At 41.9% G+C, this 18089-nt stretch overlaps 1 gene segment (V, D, J or C); it reads right to left on the reverse strand.

Moving 5' to 3' along the window:
- Positions 1-753: 753 nt before the first annotated feature.
- Positions 754-17756, reverse strand: LOC112226241. The segment is given in 10 exon segments: positions 754-1131; positions 1312-1463; positions 1621-1908; positions 5316-5615; positions 5742-6035; positions 6195-6509; positions 9011-9310; positions 9429-9767; positions 16138-16434; positions 17620-17756. Coding segments are annotated over 10 exon segments (2313 nt in total).
- Positions 17757-18089: the final 333 nt, after the last annotated feature.

The raw sequence follows: 18089 nt of genomic DNA on the forward strand, positions 1-18089 counted from the left end.
TCAGCTAATATTTTCAGTTGCTTTCCGAACTGTGAGCATCTGCATACAGACCAGTGACCACTGCCACACATGATTGGCCTTTCACATGGGAAATGTACCAGCCCACAGTCAGATGCACCCCAGTCTTGTGGCGTCCTCTAGTGGGCGACAATGGTGTTACAGTGATGAAACAAAGTGCATGACAGCAAACGGGGGAAATAAGATATTGTATTTAATTAACACAAGCTGTCTCCAATCTGGTTGTGCGTGTGTGTGTGTGTGTGTGTGTGTGTGTGTGTGTGTGTGTGTGTGTGTGTGTGTGTGTGTGTGTGTGTGTTGGGGGGCTCACCGAAGCCAGGGGAGGCTGATCTACAAATAGTATTCTCTGCCAAATAATAGGCTCTGTGTGATTAAGATTCACAGAGATATGCCTCCCCTGGCTAAGGTGAGCCCCCCACCAAATACACACCGCACAACAAGACTGTGATTGATTGATTGGAGAAAGCTTGTATCAATTAAATAACTTTTCCTAGGGTTTTCTAGCAGCAGCAAACCCAGTGTATCGCTGGAAATTCTAGTAAAAAGTGCCAGAAAAACAACAACCAAAAAGCACGGTCCTACTTATGTGCTCTTTTAATGTTGTTCTCTATATGTATTTATGTCAAATCACATATGAAACATGATTTTAATTCTTACTAATGGTATATACTTTTTAACATAATTTAAAAATGATAAACTACAAATAACACACAAGAGGGAGGAGGACAAAATAGGTTGTTTGAAATAATGTTTTATTATCAGCAGATAATTCAGCAATAACTGGTGTCTAAATACTTCATCATAGAGAGTAATGGTATGCTTTATTTAATAGAGGTTAAACATCCATTTTTATCTCTGCTCAAAAATTCTATAACGCATTAACAAGAGATGAGAGCAAGTCAGCGCACCTCCACATTGTCTGTCTTTGTGGGGAATAAAAACAAGAACACTTCCCTGTCACCTGCAACAGGAAACCGTAAGAAATTCAAACTATGCAATTTTCTTAAGAAACGTGTTGTGATTTAATAAGAAAAGGTTGAAATAAATTGTTTCATTTCCAGTTGAACTCCTAGGGATCCATCATATGGAAGTGTCCTGAAGTCATCATTTTGTCTGGAAAAAAATAAATATATATATAAGTATAAGTTGTTGTAAAATTAAAGCAGTAAAGAAACACTGGGATTAAAGAATGCATTCTTTTTCTTCAGAAAAAAGGCAAACCGCACAAATATATATTTGCACTTCAAAGCCAGGCAGTGAAAACCTGTGAGGTGGTTATATCCTCCCTCTCACCTTGGCCAGAGTGACTGTGAAGCTGTAGAGGAGGGAGATGAGGAAGAGGACCAGGAAGATGCAGGCCATGTTCCAGTTCTCCTCTGCAGTGTCCGCCAGGATGGGATCAGACCTGTTCTCGTCAAAGAACACACCCTCCACCTCAAGGAGCTCTACTCAAAAGGAAAAAAGGAGGTTTTCATTGAGAAAGTATTGCAAAAACAGGCTAGCCTGGAATCCATACTGAAATGCTCTGTTACAATGATGAAAGAGGCTAGAAAGAGACTAGCACAAGGAAAATGTTATTGTATCAGAATTGAGTGAACAGACCTGGTTTGGATATGTTCAGGGCCAGAGTCTGGGTGGTGTGGGTCACCCTGCAGGTGTAAACAGCCCCCGGTGCCCAGTCCTGGGGTGCCAAGCTCAGGTGGCTCCTGATGCCGAACTTTCCTCCTGGTGCCCTGTAGGGGGTGCTAGTGTTGTTGTTCCACAGCTCTGTGACGTTGTCCAGCAGCCAGGTGATGTTGATGTCTGAAGGGCTGAAGCCAAGCACCAGGCAGACAAGCTCACTGGGACCCTGGAGCAGGGTTGCTGTAGGTGCGGAGGGGGTCACTGAGCCTGGAGAGAGAGAGATAGTGAGAGTCATGGAAGGAGAGACTGGAGTGGATGAGACTGGGCAGAGAGGGGGCTGTATGACTGATAGTCTGGAAGAGAAACTGGGTGGATAGAGGGGGGGCTGCATGACTGATAGTCTGGGAGGGGAGAGAGGGGGCTGCATGACATAGTCTGAGAGAGAAACTGAGTAGAGCATGGATGCTGGATCAGGACAGGAACTGGGGTAATGGTATTTGATCATGGGAAAACTAGGTTGGAGTCATTCAAACTTGTTTTTCAACCACTCCACAAATTTCTTGTTAACAAACTATAGTTTTGTCAAGACAACACTATCTGCCTGGAAAGTTTTCAGCTATACTTTTGGTGGCTGTTTATTTACCACCACAAACGGATGCTGGCACTAAGACCGCACTCAGTCAGCTGTATAAGGAAATAAGCAAACAAGAAACCGCTCACCCATTGGCGGCGCTCCTAGTGGCCGGAGACGTTAATGCAGGGAAACTTAAATCAGTTCTACCTAATTTCTATCAACACGTCAAATGTGCAACCAGAGGGAAATAAATTCTAGATAATCTGCACTCCACACACAGAGTCGCGTACAAAGCTCTCCCTTGCCCTACATTTGGTAAATCTGACCACAATTATATCATCCTGATTCCTGCTTACAAGCAAAAATTAAAGCAGGAAGCACCAGTGACTTTGTCTATCAAAAAGTGGTCAGATGAAGCAGATGCTAAACTACAGGACGGTTTTGCTATCACGATGGCCTTGAGGAGTTCACCACATCAGTCACTGGCTTTATTAATAAGTGCATCGAGGATATTGTCCCCACAGTAACTGTATGTACGTACCCCAACCAGAAGTCATGGATTACAGGCAACAATCGCACGAGTTAAAGGGTAGAGCTGCCACTTTCAATGTGCAGGACTCTAACCCGGAAGCTTATAAGAAATTCCTCTATGCCCTCTGATGAACCAACAAACAGGCAAAGCGCCAATACAGGGCTAAGATTGAATCGTACTACACCTGCTCCGACACTCGTCTTATGTGGCAGAGCATGCAAACTATTACAGACTACAAAGGGAAGCACAGCCGCGAGCTGCCCAGTGACACGGGCCTACCATACGAGCTAAATCACTTCTATGCTCGCTTCGAGGCAAGCAACACTGAGGCATGCATGAGAGCATCAGCTGTTCCGGACGACTGTGTGATCACACTCTCCGTAGCCGACGTGAGTAAGACCTTTAAACAGGTCAACATTCACAAGGCTGCGGGGCCAGACGGATTACCAGGACGTCTGCTCCGGGCATGTGCTGACCAACTGGCAGGTGTCTTCACTGACATTTTCAACATGTTCCTGATTGAGTCTGTAATACCAACATGTTTCAAGCAGACCACCATAGTCCCTGTGCCCAAGAACACAAAGGCAACCTGCCTAAATAACTACAGAACCGTAGCACTCACGTCCGTAGCCATGAAGTGCGTTGAAAGGCTGGTCATGGCTCACATCAACACCATTATCCCAGAAACCCTAGACCCACTCCAATTTGCATACTTCCCAAACAGATCTACGGATGATGCCACCTCTATTGCACTCCACACTGCCCTTTCCCACCTGGACAAAAGGAACACCTATGTGAGAATGCTATTCATTGACTACAGCTCAGGGTTCCACACCATACTACCCTCAAAGCTCATCACTAAGCTAAGGATCCTGGGACTAAACACCTCCATATAAGCTGGATCCTGGACTTCCTGACGAGCTGCCCCCAGGTGGTGAAGGTAGGTAGCAACACATCTGCCACGCTGATCCTCAACACTGGAACCCCCCAGTGGTGCGTGCTTAGTCCTTTCCTGTGCTCCCTGTTCAATCACGACTGCATAGCCAGGCACAACTCCAACACCATCATTAAGTTTGCAGACGACACGACAGTGGTAGGCCTGATCACGGACAACGACGAGACAGCCTATAGGGAGGAGGTCAGAGACCTGCCTGTTGGTGCCAGAATAACAACCTATGCCTCAATGTAACCAAGACTAAGGAGATAATTGTGGACTACAGGAAAAGGAGGACCGAGCACACCCCCATTCTCATCGACAGGGCTGCAGTGGCGCAGGTTGAGAGCTTCAAGTTCCTTGGAGTCCACATCACCAACAAACTAGAATGGTCCAAACACACCAAGACAGTCATGAAGAGGGCACGACAAAGCCTATTCCCCCTCAGGAAACTAAAAAGATTTGGCATGGGTCCTCAGATCCTCAAAAGGTTCTACAGCTGCAACATCGAGAGCATCCTGACTGGTTGCATCACTGCCTGGTACGGAAATTGCTCGGCCTCTGACCGCAAGGCACTGCAGAGGTTAGTGCGTATTGCCCAGTACATCACTGGGGCTAAGCTGCCTGCCATCCAGAACCTCTACACCAGGCAGTGTCAGAGGAAGGCCCTAAAAATTGTCAAAGACCCCAGTCACCCCAGTCATAGCCTGTTCTCTCTACTATAGCATGGCGAGCGGTACCGGAGTGCCAAGTCTAGGACAAAAAGGCTTCTCAACAGTTTTTCCCCCCAAGCCAATAGACTCCTGAACAGGTAATCAAATGGCTACTCAGACTATTTGCATTGTGTGCCTCCCCACCAATCTTTTACGATGCTGCTACTCTTTGTTTTTTATATATGCATAGTCACTTTAACTATACATTCATGTACATACTACCTCAATTGGCCCAACCCATCGGTGCCCCTGCACATTGGCAAACTGGGCTATCTGCATTGTGTCCTGCAACCTGCCACCCGCCAACCCCACTTTTACCCTACTGCTGCTCTCTGTTAATCATATATGCATAGTGAATTTAACCATATCTACACGTACATACTACTTCAATCAGTCTGACTAACCGGTGTCTGTATGTAGCCTCGCTACTGTTATAGCCTCGCTACTGTACATAACCTCACTACTGCTATTTTTCACTGTCTTTTTACTGTTGTTTTTCTTTCTTTACTTACCTATTGTTCACTGAATACCTGTTTTGCACTGTTTGTTGGAGCCCTTTAAGTAAGCATTTCACTGTAAGGCATTTCACTACACATGTTGTATTTGACGCACGTGACAAAAAAACTCTGATTTGATTTGATTTGCTGTGTTGTCATGTGTTGCTGCCTTGCTATGCTGTTGTCTTAGGTCTTTCTTTATGTAGTGTTGTGTTACCTCTCTTGTCATGATGTGTGTTTTGTCCAATATTTATATTTTATTTATTTTTAATCCCAGACCCCGTCCCCATAGGAGGCCTTTTGCCTTTTTGGGAGGCCGTCGTTGTAAATAAGAATTTGTTCCTAACTGACTTGCCTAGTTAAATAAAGGTTCAATAAAATTTAAAAAAAATGCAAATATATGATCACAAAGTTCCATTCTAACCTTTAACATTACTGGTCTTCTCTGTGGAGTTGAAGCAGCGATGTTCAGCTCTGCATGTTATTGTGTTCAGGGTTTTCCATTGGCTTGAGGGAAGAGTCAGGTTACTGCTGATGCTCTGAGTTGTGCTGCTGGCCTGGTTCACTGGGGTCCTACTGATTGGGTCTTTTCCATCCAGAAGCCAGGACACTTTGGCGTCATATGCAGAGTGGACAACACATGTAGCTGTTACCTCAGTCTGTGTCATCACTGTCCTGAATCTGGGTGTCTCCAGGTGTAGGTATGGAGTAGACGAGGGAAAAGCTGAGAGCAAAACAGATGAGTGTGGAGATAAAATCGTAAAATAGTGTTTTATACTCCAAGGTAATTACGTTTTGATTTATGAAAAACTTTAAACAGGTAAGGCGCTTCTGTAAGTTTACAAACTACCTGTGCATAAACTGGTGCTCTTCCTGACAGTGTTCTGAAGATCTTTGTCATCTACCTCACAGATGAAGTCCTTTCCCTCATTCCACTCCTGCTGTGTTACTGTGATATGACTGGTTAGTGCCACATGTCCATCTTCCCCCATCCTTATCTCATTGTCTGCTGCAGACCTCTGTTCAGACCCAGAGAGCCACTTGATCTTAGGGTTGAAGCCCCACCCAGAACACATGAGTTTCTGGGTCCCTGAGCCAGACGGCTCCTCACTGGGGACTAGAAGGAGTTCCATGGACAGTTCACCTGGAAAGAACACCATTTCCTTTTTCAGTTTTAGCCCTGGAGTGTTGAATGAATATCATGCAACAAACAATGGAAACATAATTTCATGTTGGTAGGCCTTTCTGCATTTTCAAGCATTTGAGAACGTATAATTGGGTCAGATGAGAGAAGTTTACTCACCAAAAAGCTTGACTTTGGAGCTAGACACCCAGCTGTTGGAGAAACCTTGGTTAACTTTACAGGTGAAAGTGTTGTCTGTCTTCCAGTGTGATTTGGGGATAGAAAACCGTCTGGTGAGCGAATGGGGGCCTTTGGAGGCAGGCAGATCCACATACTGTTTCTCAGGGAAATCAACCCCATTGGCCTGAAAGGTGACGTAGAGGTCACTGGAGGAGAGTTGTGTGATGGCACACTCCAGCACAGCACTGTCTCCCTTCAGTAACTCTGGGAGAGACCTCCTGATCAGCACTGTGGTAGTGCTGCTCACTGCAGGTCCTGGAGAACACACACACAGAGGAGAGGGGTGAACAGGAGAAAGGAACACTGATCTGGATTCAGTGTCAATAATGTCTACTTTTTATGGGGGAGGACAGAAGAATACTGAATGTTTTGCTGTACTTCTCTCTGTATATATCTCATTCAAAGACTCAATCATGGACACTCTTACTGACAGTTGTAGCTGCTTTGTGTGATGTATTGTTGTCTCATCCTTCTTGCCCTTTGTGCTGTTGTCTGTGCCCAATAATGTTTGTACCATGTTTTGTGCTGCTACCATGTTGTGTTGCCACCATGTTGTTGTTATGTTGTGTTGCTACCAATGAGGCCAGAAGAAATGGCAGCAGTTTTACAGGCACCCAACCAATTGTGCTATTATGTGGGGATTTTTTGCGTAATTTGTAACTTACTTTGTACATAATGTTTCTGCAACCGTATCTTACTGCAAAAAATAGCATCTGGATATCAGGATAGCGATCACTCACATTGGATGCACAGGACATTCTCAGAACACCCGACAAGGCCAACATCCCAGTTATTTTCAAGTGGAAGAGACGCAGGTACAGAGGACACAGAGCGGGGTGCTTCGTAAGGATCCGCAGAAAGCGAGTGGGATGCTGAGTACACCACATCAGTCACTGGCTTTATCAATAAGTGCATTGAGGACGTTGTCCCCACAGTGACTGTACGTACTGTGGGGAGAACAAGTATTTGATACACTGCCGATTTTGCAGGTTTTCCTACTTACAAAGCATGTAGAGGTCTGTAATTTTTATCATAGGTACACTTCAACTGTGAGAGACGGAATCTAAAACAAAAATCCAGAAAATCACATTGTATGATTTTTAAGTAATTCATTTGCATTTTATTGCATGACATAAGTATTTGATACATCAGAAAAGCTGAACTTAAAATTTGGTACAGAAATACATTCATGTTCTTGAAGAAGAAGGATGAGTACAACCCCAAGAACACCATCCCAACCGTGAAGCATGGAGGTGGAAACATCATTCTCTGGGGATGCTTTTCTGCAAAGGGGACAGGACGACTGCACCGTATTGAGGGGAGGATGGATGGGGCCATGTATCGCGAGATCTTGGCCAACAACTTCCTTCCCTCAGTAAGAGCATTGAAGATGGGTCGTGGCTGGTTCTTCCAGCATGACAACAACCCGAAACACACAGCCAGGGCAACTAAGGAGTGGCTCCGTAAGAAGCATCTCAAGGTCCTGGACCTTGACATTTTCAACATGTCCCTGATTGAGTCTGTAATACCAACATGTTTCAAGCAGACCACCATAGCCCAAGAACATGAATGCAACCTGCCTAAATGACTACAGAACCTTAGCACTCACGTCCGTAGCCTTGAAAGGCTGGTCATGAATCACATCAACACCATTATCCCATAAAATGACTACAGAACCGTAGCACTCACGTCCGTAGCCTTGAAAGGCTGGTCATGAATCACATCAACACCATTATCCCATAAACCCTAGACCCATTCCAATTTGCACACCGCCCAAACAGATCTACGGATGATGCAATCTCTATTGCACTCCACACTGCCCTTTCCCACCTGGACAAAAGGAACACCTATGTGAGAATGCTAGGAGAATTCAATACCATAGTACCTTTACAGCTCATTACTACTCTAAGGATCCTGGGACTCAACACCTCCCTCTACTACTGGATCCTGGACTTCCTGACGGGCTGTCCCCAGATGGTGAGAGTAGGTAGCAACACATCTGCCATGCTGATCCTCAACACTGGAGCCCCCCAGGGGTGAGTGCTCAGTCTCCTCCTGTACTCCCTGTTCACCCACGACTGCATGGACAGGAACAACTCCAACACCATCATTAAGTTTGCAGACGACACAACAGTAGTAGGCCTGATCACGGACAACGACGAGACAGCCTATAGGGAGGAGTCAATTTAACCATATCTACATGTACATACTTCCTCAATCAGCCTGACTAACCGGTGTCTGTATGTAGCCTCACTTCTGTTATAGCCTCGCTACTGTACATAGCCTCGCTACTATTTTTTTTCACTGTCTTTTTACTGTTATTTTTCTTTCTTTACTTACCTATTGTTCACTGAATACATTTTTTTGCACTGTTTGTTAGAGCCTGTAAGTAAGCATTTCACTGTAAGTAAGCATTTCCCTACACCTGTTGTATTTGGCGCACGTGCAAAAAAATGGATTGGATTTGATTTGCTGTGTTGTCATGTGTTGCTGCCTTGCTATGTTGTTGTCTTAGGTCTCTCTTTATGTAGTGTTGTGTTACCTCTCTTGTTGTGATGTGTGTTTTGTCCTGTATTTATATTTTATTTATTTATTCATTTTTAATCCCAGACCCCATCCGCTCAGGAGGCCTTTTGCCTTTTGGTAGGCCGTGGTTGTAAATAAGAATTTGTTCTTCACTGACTTGCCTCGTTATATAAAGGTTCAATAAAATTTAAAAAAAATACAAATATATGATCACAAAGTTCCATGCTAACCTTTAACATTACTGGTCTTCTCTGTGGGGTTGAAGCATCGATGTTCAGCTCTGCATGTTATTGTGTTCAGGGTTTTCCATTGGTTTGAGGGAAGAGTCAGGTTACTGCTGATGCTCTGAGTTGTGCTGCTGGCCTGGTTCACCTGGGTCCTACTGGTTGGGTCTTTTCCATCCAGAAGCCAGGACACTTTGGCATCATATGCAGAGTGGACAACACATGTAGCTGTTACCTCAGTCTGTGTCATCACTGTCCTGAATCTGGGGGTCTCCAAGTCGATGGATGGAGTAGACGAGAGAAACGCTGAAAGTAAAACAGATGGAGAAGTCACAAGACTTTCGATTGTTACTAGGTTTTTCAATTGTACACTTTTCTATACCCATCCTCTGGCCCATTACATAGTTCTGTCACTGAAACCCACCTGAGCAAATGCTGGTGGTCCTGGAGACTGGTGTTCCTGTAGGTGGTCCTTGTGCTGCATTGTGGGTTGCCTTGCATGTGACCTCTGACCCTTGAGTCCATTGGCTCCGGTCCAGCTCCAGCTGGCTGTTCAGGCTGAATGTTTTCTCCTCACCTTCTACACTCTGCAGCTTCCGCTGGACTGGAGATGTGGTCACAGTCTTGTCATCCAGCAGCCACTCCACACTCAGCTTGTCAGGGTAGAACCCACTCAGGATGCAGAGGATTCCCACCTTTGATCCCACCTTCAGTTCCTCCCAGAGAGGATACAGTGTGATATTTGGAGGAATGACCCGCTGCACTAATACAAAGTGGAAGGAGGAAGAAAATTCAGTGCCACTTTTTGACTTTGACAATTTTTTCCGATTTGGTGATTAACAAGATGTAAAGTCAGATTGTAAACTTTTAATCAAATTCTTCATACATTTTTTTAATGCAGTTTAAAGTAACCCAGTCTATGAAAACCAGGCCTGGGCTGAGTGTAATGAGTTTTAACATAACCTAGATGGCGCTATGGACCTATTAGGTAGCTGGCTGGCTGACCACTGAGAAGTGGTAATGGTAGTGGTCAGATGTGGAGTTGGAGGGTTGTGAAACACAGGTGTTAGAGCAGGACAGGCCTCAGCGAACAGGGAATGCAGCAGGCGGAAGCGTGGGGTAACACCCTGGTCCCAAAAAACAGAAGTGAAACATGTTGAGCAACCGTGTGTATTAGAAGCCAGGTGTGAGGTCTACTTCTGCTTAAGGAAATCAGTTGCCATTTGCATGTTTCTGAGCTATCTGCATGAAGAGTTCTCTTTTATAATTCTATTGTGTAACTTCTTACCACTCGGTGTTACACTTTCGTTGTTTTGACAACCCATCAAGCTATTTCTGAATAGTTTGCATACCAAGTTTAGCAAGGCCCACTGATTCCAGATGTGTTCATGCAGAACCCAGTGCACAAACAGCATCCAGCAAAAATAATATGTAGATTACTTACTGTAGATTCATCCACACATCACAATAGCCACGCAGTTCTAAAATCACTTTTAAAACACTTATACTAATGTAACTGTAATTAATTAATGTGTTTATAATGCATCATTCTAGCTGCATTTTCTTTCTAATGGATGGAGAAATGCTAAGGGAAGAACAATACACTGTTGTTCACTTCAGTTACACTTTTATTATCTTAATAGTTTAAAAAGGCACAATGAAATATTTACAAATCTAACCTCTACAGTTGAACTATTCAAACAAAATCAACAATAAAGACAAGCAGGAGAACAGTTACATGTATTGTATCCATTCATATACTGTATTGTAAGTATGAAAAGTAATATCTTCTTCAAGTACTTCAAACTCAGTTTCTTCATTTCACCTGAAATAAGAAGCAAACATTTGTTCACTTGAATTACTTACAATAATTGTGACATCTATTTAGATGCAATTATTATTTTTATTAGCTGACACTTCAAAAAAATGACTTGTGTAATTAACTATACTTATATATAATATAACTATTAGGCCTATATAATAATATAGTTATAATGTAAGTTATATATAATATATTTAGGTTATTACTGTATTCCCTCTCACTAGTATGCCTATTGCAGAGAATTGCAACACACAAAATAGGCCTATGTGTACATTCATGTCTTGCTAGAATCTGTTCATGTTGCTACTGAAAGTTCTACCACGCATACATGGATTGTTTGTTTGAATGTGGATCCATACAGACTATGGAACTTTCAAAACCAAAATGTCTTCCTTTCCCACTACTCTTCCCACACTATGGTCATGGCTAGAAGGGATACAGCTTTTGTCAAGTTAACTTTATTTTTGCATTTTAGCTTAACCCTAACATCTTTCCTAACCTTATCCTAATTCTCCTAACCTGCTACGTTAATTGTCCTAACCTGCTGCGGCAGGTAGCCTAGTGGTTAGAGCATTGGGTCAGTAACCGAAAGGTTGCTGATTTGAGTCCCTGAGCTGACAAGGTAAAAATCTGTTGTTCTGCCCCTGAGCAAGGAAGGCAGCTAACCCACATTTCCCTCAGCTCTGAAAATGTGGATGTTGATTATGGCAGCCCCCTGCACCTCTATGATTCAGAGGAGTTGGGTTAAATGTGCAAGACAACTGACTAGGTATCCCCCTTTCCCCTAACCTGCTACAAAAAAGTCAAATCTGACAAAAGCTTAACCCATTTAGTAAAAACCCCAGATTCCCAACAAGGCATTACCTTGATAGCAGTTGCTCCAACACCATACAGCAGAGTTATGAGGAAGAGTATGATGAAGGTGAAGGCTGTTTTTCCCATGCTGTCCCTGTCGGTTTCCATGGTGTTGCTGCATGGACAGTCAGTCAACACGAGACAATCTGCATGTGGATGTGAGAACAGTGTCAGTAGGCAGTCAAAACAGTTACACATCACTCTGGTGCCCAGTCTGAAACCCAATCACAAACCCCAACTTCTAGACACTTCTTGATGGCTCCTAAGAAATCTGAAAGTATTTGTTATAGATCTTAGTTCCGCCATCGCTCCAGCCATATTGTTAACAAGGGGGAGTTTTGCATGTAGCCTACCCTTACTGTTCATTGCAGATCTAAAGGGGCTATCAATAAGTGTCAAACGGTTGGAATGGGTATACTTTGAACTGTTTTATGGGAAACCATGCATAGTACAGCTGTCTCCGGTATCAGTCATAGATAATACTGTCTCCGGTATCAGTCATAGATAATACTGTCTTCGGTATCAGTCATAGATAATCCTGTCTCCGGTATCAGTCATAGATAATACTGTGATATTCGGTAGGACGTGAGAAAAAAATCTAAAGCATACTTTGTCTATTGGACTTGAGCATGTTTTTTCTGCCTCACCCCCTATGACCTTTCATCAATTACTGAGTTATTACTTAACGAATACAACACATTGAAAATCTAAAACATGAGGATATCAAACCAGCAGTGAAGGTGACCCTGACTTGCTTTGGCCAAACGGCACACTTGCCGATCAATGGGGACTTCCAACTTCTACTTGGCTTGGCTTGCTTCTTGTGAACGAACCCTAGTCATATCTATCCATTTCCAAACCCATGGTGGTAGACGTGAATCAATAGAACAGGCATATAGCATTTCTATAGGTGAGACCCAGTAGCGGGAACAGAAGCACACAAAGCCAAACAACAAGAAGACAGGACAGCCTGATTAAGTTCAATGCACTACATCTGATTACACCAAAGACATGAGGAGAATATGTGAAACAGCAGATAACTGGGTTGCTAATGCTAGAGCTACACTTCCATAGTTCAGTCCAGTCATCAGGGGAACATTTTAACAATGTGAGTGTATATCACTTCTCTATTGTGTACAAGACTATAGCTCAGTGTGCAAAATAAGCTTTATACTAATACATTATTCAGTGTCCACCATTACTGTATTACAGATATATTGCATGGTAATTTGGCCTGATTGCAAATGTGAAGCATCAATACTTTGCTTGACTTGTATTGTCACTTTATCATTAGTTTTAGTAGTCTGAGAGTTGACATTTTCCCCAAACAGAGATACTGAAGCTATGCACAAAAGTGGGGAGACGGGACAGACATGAGTAGGAACTGCATGACATACAGTACATCAACAGGATTAATGATTTCAAGTTTTTATTTGGATTTTGATTCTGCACTTAAAAGACACACAACATGTTATGTCACTGACACAAACAGCAGAGGTAACACGCAGCAACACACATCAACAAAACACAATACAACCTCTACTGGGCCTTGCAGCTCTGAGGCACATTCAAGCTGAGGTTAACTAAGTTGGGTTGGTTTGAGGTTCTGTCAATGGTCCTCATAATAATTTTTGTGGACTTGATCATGCTTTCGTGGTAAACTACACAGCTATACACCACTTCGTTGTTCTTCCACAAGTCATTGCTAAATGTGAGCTGACTGTAGACAGAGTAGGTCCTTCCTGATTGAATCTGGCTAGTGGTGTTGAATTGGTACAATGCTGAACTGCTCGTTCTCTCCACCGGCTCATCGTCAACAAGCCAAGCCACTAAAACGTCCTTGGGGTAGAAGTCTTTGACGTAGCAAGTCAGGGTCACCGTATTATCACTAGTTTGTTCTGCTGGAGCCAGCAGAAAGACAGATGGACGCTGTGGATCTCCTCCTGGAAGCATGAGAGAACAGTCAGGGCTTCTCCCCATGCAAGTCCTTTGCAAACAATTTACATTTTGCTAAATGCTGCCTATATTAAGCCAATCAATCAATGTCTTCCCTCACAGGAGTTTCGTCTTGAGAGGCCAAAGGGACCCATCATAGAAAAGCATTTTGTCATTTTGCAGTCAGTCATCATCTGATTTAATCAGATCAAATTGCTATCAGCTCCATTTGGTTCCTTGCAACTCTGACAATTAAAGTCACTTTTCACTAGTCTACACAATCTCCTATCATCATTTTTAATTCCCACATGATTCCCACAATTGGGAATCCCCACAATTGGATATCTGTTTAATAGGTTTTGAAACATCGTAAATATGAAATCTGAATGAAGTAAAAAGAAAAGTGAGAGGGAAACCAAAGCAGTTTGTCTTACCGGTCTCCCTCTTGTAGGGTTTCTTTATCAAGGACCCCAGGTTTTCCAAGTGATCTACAGCGCAGTAGAATACTGTCCCATTGCTCCAGTCCTCATAAGTGATGTCAAGTATGGCAATTTTGTCAGTGACACCCTTTCGGCTGGTTACGGTCTTTCCATTGTCATTTTCCCATTTGACGCTCATGAAGCCAGGAACTATTTCATTGACATCGCACACAAGCTCAGCTTTTTTGTTCATAAGCATATCCTCAAGAGACGGCTCGATGATCGTAATGACTACTGAATGTCCATGGACTGGACCTGCTGAGAAAGGATGTAAGGAATGTTCACCAAGCTGTTTGTGACAACAGCAATTATAATGTAAACAGTTTGTATGTTTTGGATCAATGTAGGTTATTCTGTTTCCCCTCCAGCTGGCTGGTCACAATCAATCCTTTTTCATGCATGGGCTATTTTAACACAATTTCAGAAAAACCTTTAAGTGCTAATTAGAAAAATGTGCTAACTTTTCAATCTGGCCTAGAGCTCTGTCACAAAAGCCCTGCTTCTTGATGCTCCTTTAATGAGATACCAAGAGAAGATAATCTGACGTATTTTACTCACCATCTGATGAAGTGTAGCCCACAGTTCTCCTCACATTTCCAGCTTTGTTCTCAAACACGCAAGTGAATGTTACTTCTTCACTCTTCCACTCACTCTCATTGACTCTGAGATAGCTGGTTGTGCTGTACAGAGTTTTCTCACTCTTCTTCTCACTCTCACAAGAACTCTTGAAATCAGACACAACTTCTTTTTCTGTTCCTTTTTCCATCCTCATCCATTTGATTGTGTGTGTACGGGGCGAAAAGTCATTGGCAAAGCAGGCGAAGGAAGCCGTGTTATTTTCTGACATCTCCTCTTTAGAGGGGGTCATTACGTAAAGAGACGGCTGCTGCAGATATTCCGCTAAAAAACAAACATACACACATATATATATATATATGCAGAAGCAGAGAGAAAACAATATACATTTGCAGAAGCTGGCATAGGCTACAAATGCGCAGTAAAGATGAATAGAACAGCTAAACAGCTTAAGGGAAATTTCACGGTAACAGAGTGACAGTGAGACTCCGATGTTTAACTTCTAAAATGTTTTTCAAACAAAAACCAGAGATTGCAAGTTAAACAAACCATGCAACTCTATCCACAAGGACTCATTTTAAAAATGTCCACAGAAAATTTGACAAAAACACATTTACTTGAAGAACAGTGCATACACAAAGTTTGGTAAGAGAATGTTTGTGCTGCCATTCTGTACCAAACGTTGAATCGGTACTATTCAAGTAAATATTCTTTCATTTTTAAAAAGTGTATATCAAAGTATAAAAAGTCTTATACTGTGGACATTGAATAATTATGCTGGCAGACGAAAACAAAAAGAGCTCAACACTGTTTGTAGCATGCCTTTTTGGGGGAGATGGCTTAAATAGTCAGCAACTAAAGGGGCAAGCTACAGCCACTCCAACCCACCCTCATCCTAGTGTCATAGCACATTCACCACAACTAGACTGACACCTATCAATGTTTATACAATTGGCCTAAATGGTTTATTCTACAGTGGGTGACAGTGACACACATGTTGATTGTTACAGTGACCAGCAATTAGCAATGACTAATGCATTTATTGTTTAATTTTCCCTAAGGTGTCAGGTAATTTAGGTGTTACTAAATGATTTAGGTGTTACTAAATTACTGCATGCGTTGATAACAATTGTAATATGCAGGCATCAAGATTATTGTACCCTAGGCTGTATAGTCCATAATTGCAGCAGTGGAATTTTCCAGCAAAAATATGTGCAATTTTTATGTCGTATTCAGATTTCATAAACTTATTGTCTTCAATATTTTGATTTGTAAAAATGTGTCTTTCAACAAAACTAAACATACAATTACCCGCAAATTATGATTATCACAGAGGCTGTTTTTTTTACGAAATTAGTAGATTAATAGGCTACATGGATATAAATACATTAAACTCAATAATATATTATTATTATTATTATTTTTAGTGACATATGTTATTAAATGGATAAACAAATACATCTTACGTTGTTTTTTCACTGGTACTTTCTTTGATCCAGCAGAATGTTCCACGGCGCATTCAAATGTTTTACTGTCCCAGTCTGCTCTCTTTACACGGAGTTGACTGACTCCCATGTAGCTTCCACCGGTTTGGACCGCAGGGTACTGAACGAAATCAGTCAGGGAATTCCCGCCTTCTTCATTCCATTTGAAGGTGAGGGAGGCAGGCGTGAAGCCAGTGGCAATGCAACCCAGAGTCATCATATCTCCGGTCCCGGAGCCACATTGCGCAAGAGGGAACAAAGTCGGAGCAGTTGATGAACCTGTAAGATAAAGAATGTGTTACAAATACTCCATAAAGCCCAACAGTTTTATAGAATACACCATGAAAAAATAAATACATAAATCAACCAACACTGACCAAATAAAATAGTTAACAATTCTAAGGACCTGTTCTATTTTACATCGTCGGGTTATTTAACATTCATTAAGTAGGCTAGGTTTAATACAGGATGATTTATTACCCGGGTAGGATATTGTTCACTCCAAATACATGCACATAGGTTACACCGAGTTCAATGTGTTATCAAACACGTAAAATACAATATCCACTGATAAAAGACAGGTAGTTAGGACTGTAGGCTATATACGTTTTGATTGATTAAACATAAATATTTTTATTGATTAAATATTTGTCCTTAAATTTAAGCGATCATTTTCCACTATGAACTATACCTTGCATCAACCAAAATTAGATTCTTACCTGAAATGGTTACTATTGTACCCTGACCCCAGTAGTCAAAAGCAGCGTAGCACTGTGTTCAATTACCTTGACAAGTGGTATAAAAAGCATTCTCCCCAGGTTCTATACCCTCTTATTCCCATTCTTAACCAAAATGCGCAAAAGGAACACAATTATTTTGTACACTTTCTGATATTTACGTTTACTGTAATGTTAGGTTATGATGTTTTACTTTAAGTTTGTTTGGCACACTTTAATTCAAAAAGGCTTCATTATAGACATGTATCTTAATTCCATTGCAGATTAAAAGTGACAAACCTTTAATTTAATAACCTAAAGCAGAAGAATGTAAACGGCTTCAAAATGTATTTGTAAGATTACAACATTTTCAATTGAAAGTCTCACCTGATGAAACAGTAACCATTGTCCCTTTCCCCCAGTAGTGAAAACGATGGTCACAGTGCAAATAACCAATACAGGCTACGCACAAAAACCCGTGCCAATGTAGTTCGATATTTAATATCATCCATATCATACTTTTTAAAGGTTCGTTTTAAAATCACATCAATGAATTTCAGTTGTTTTTGTCCAGATTATGAATACGCCTTTGTTATAGAGTAGGTCTACCGTTACTGTTTTTGATCCTCAATTCAATTTAGCAAATTGACAAAATGAAGCCTAGAATCGAGTTGTATAACAACCACATGTATTTGACTTTTCGAATGATCACTGACATATTTGATGAAATCATAATGCTTTTTCTTACCTGATGAAACGGTAACCATGGTCCCTTTCCCCCAGTAGTCAAAAGCATTGTCACAGTGCAATCTTTCAATACGTGCAACGCACAAAAACTACCGCAAGTGAAGACCAAAAATAAATATTTCAAGCCTTTAGGAGAGAGGGACTTTTAACTCAAAGTCCAACCTCAATAATAATGCAAAAATAAACAGAATTATGTTTTTGTTTTACCTGTGGACACGGTCACCATGGTCCCTTTCCCCCAGTAGTCAAAATAGTTGTCACAGTGAATGGTCTGACCAATACTTCGTACAAAATCAGTCAAAATAACCTGAATAGTCACTAGTTATGTGTCAATAATTAAACAACTTCTTTAGGTCTGAATGTTAAGGCCACTTACCAGAAGTTATCGTGACTTGGGTCCCTTTCCCCCAGTAGTCGAAATAGTATAATTGTTTATCTGCCCCTAAACTAAAAACCCAATTCATTTCAAAC

The sequence above is a fragment of the Oncorhynchus tshawytscha genome, unplaced genomic scaffold (genome assembly GCF_018296145.1).
Source record: "Oncorhynchus tshawytscha isolate Ot180627B unplaced genomic scaffold, Otsh_v2.0 Un_contig_903_pilon_pilon, whole genome shotgun sequence".
Taxonomy (NCBI): Eukaryota; Metazoa; Chordata; class Actinopteri; order Salmoniformes; family Salmonidae; genus Oncorhynchus; species Oncorhynchus tshawytscha.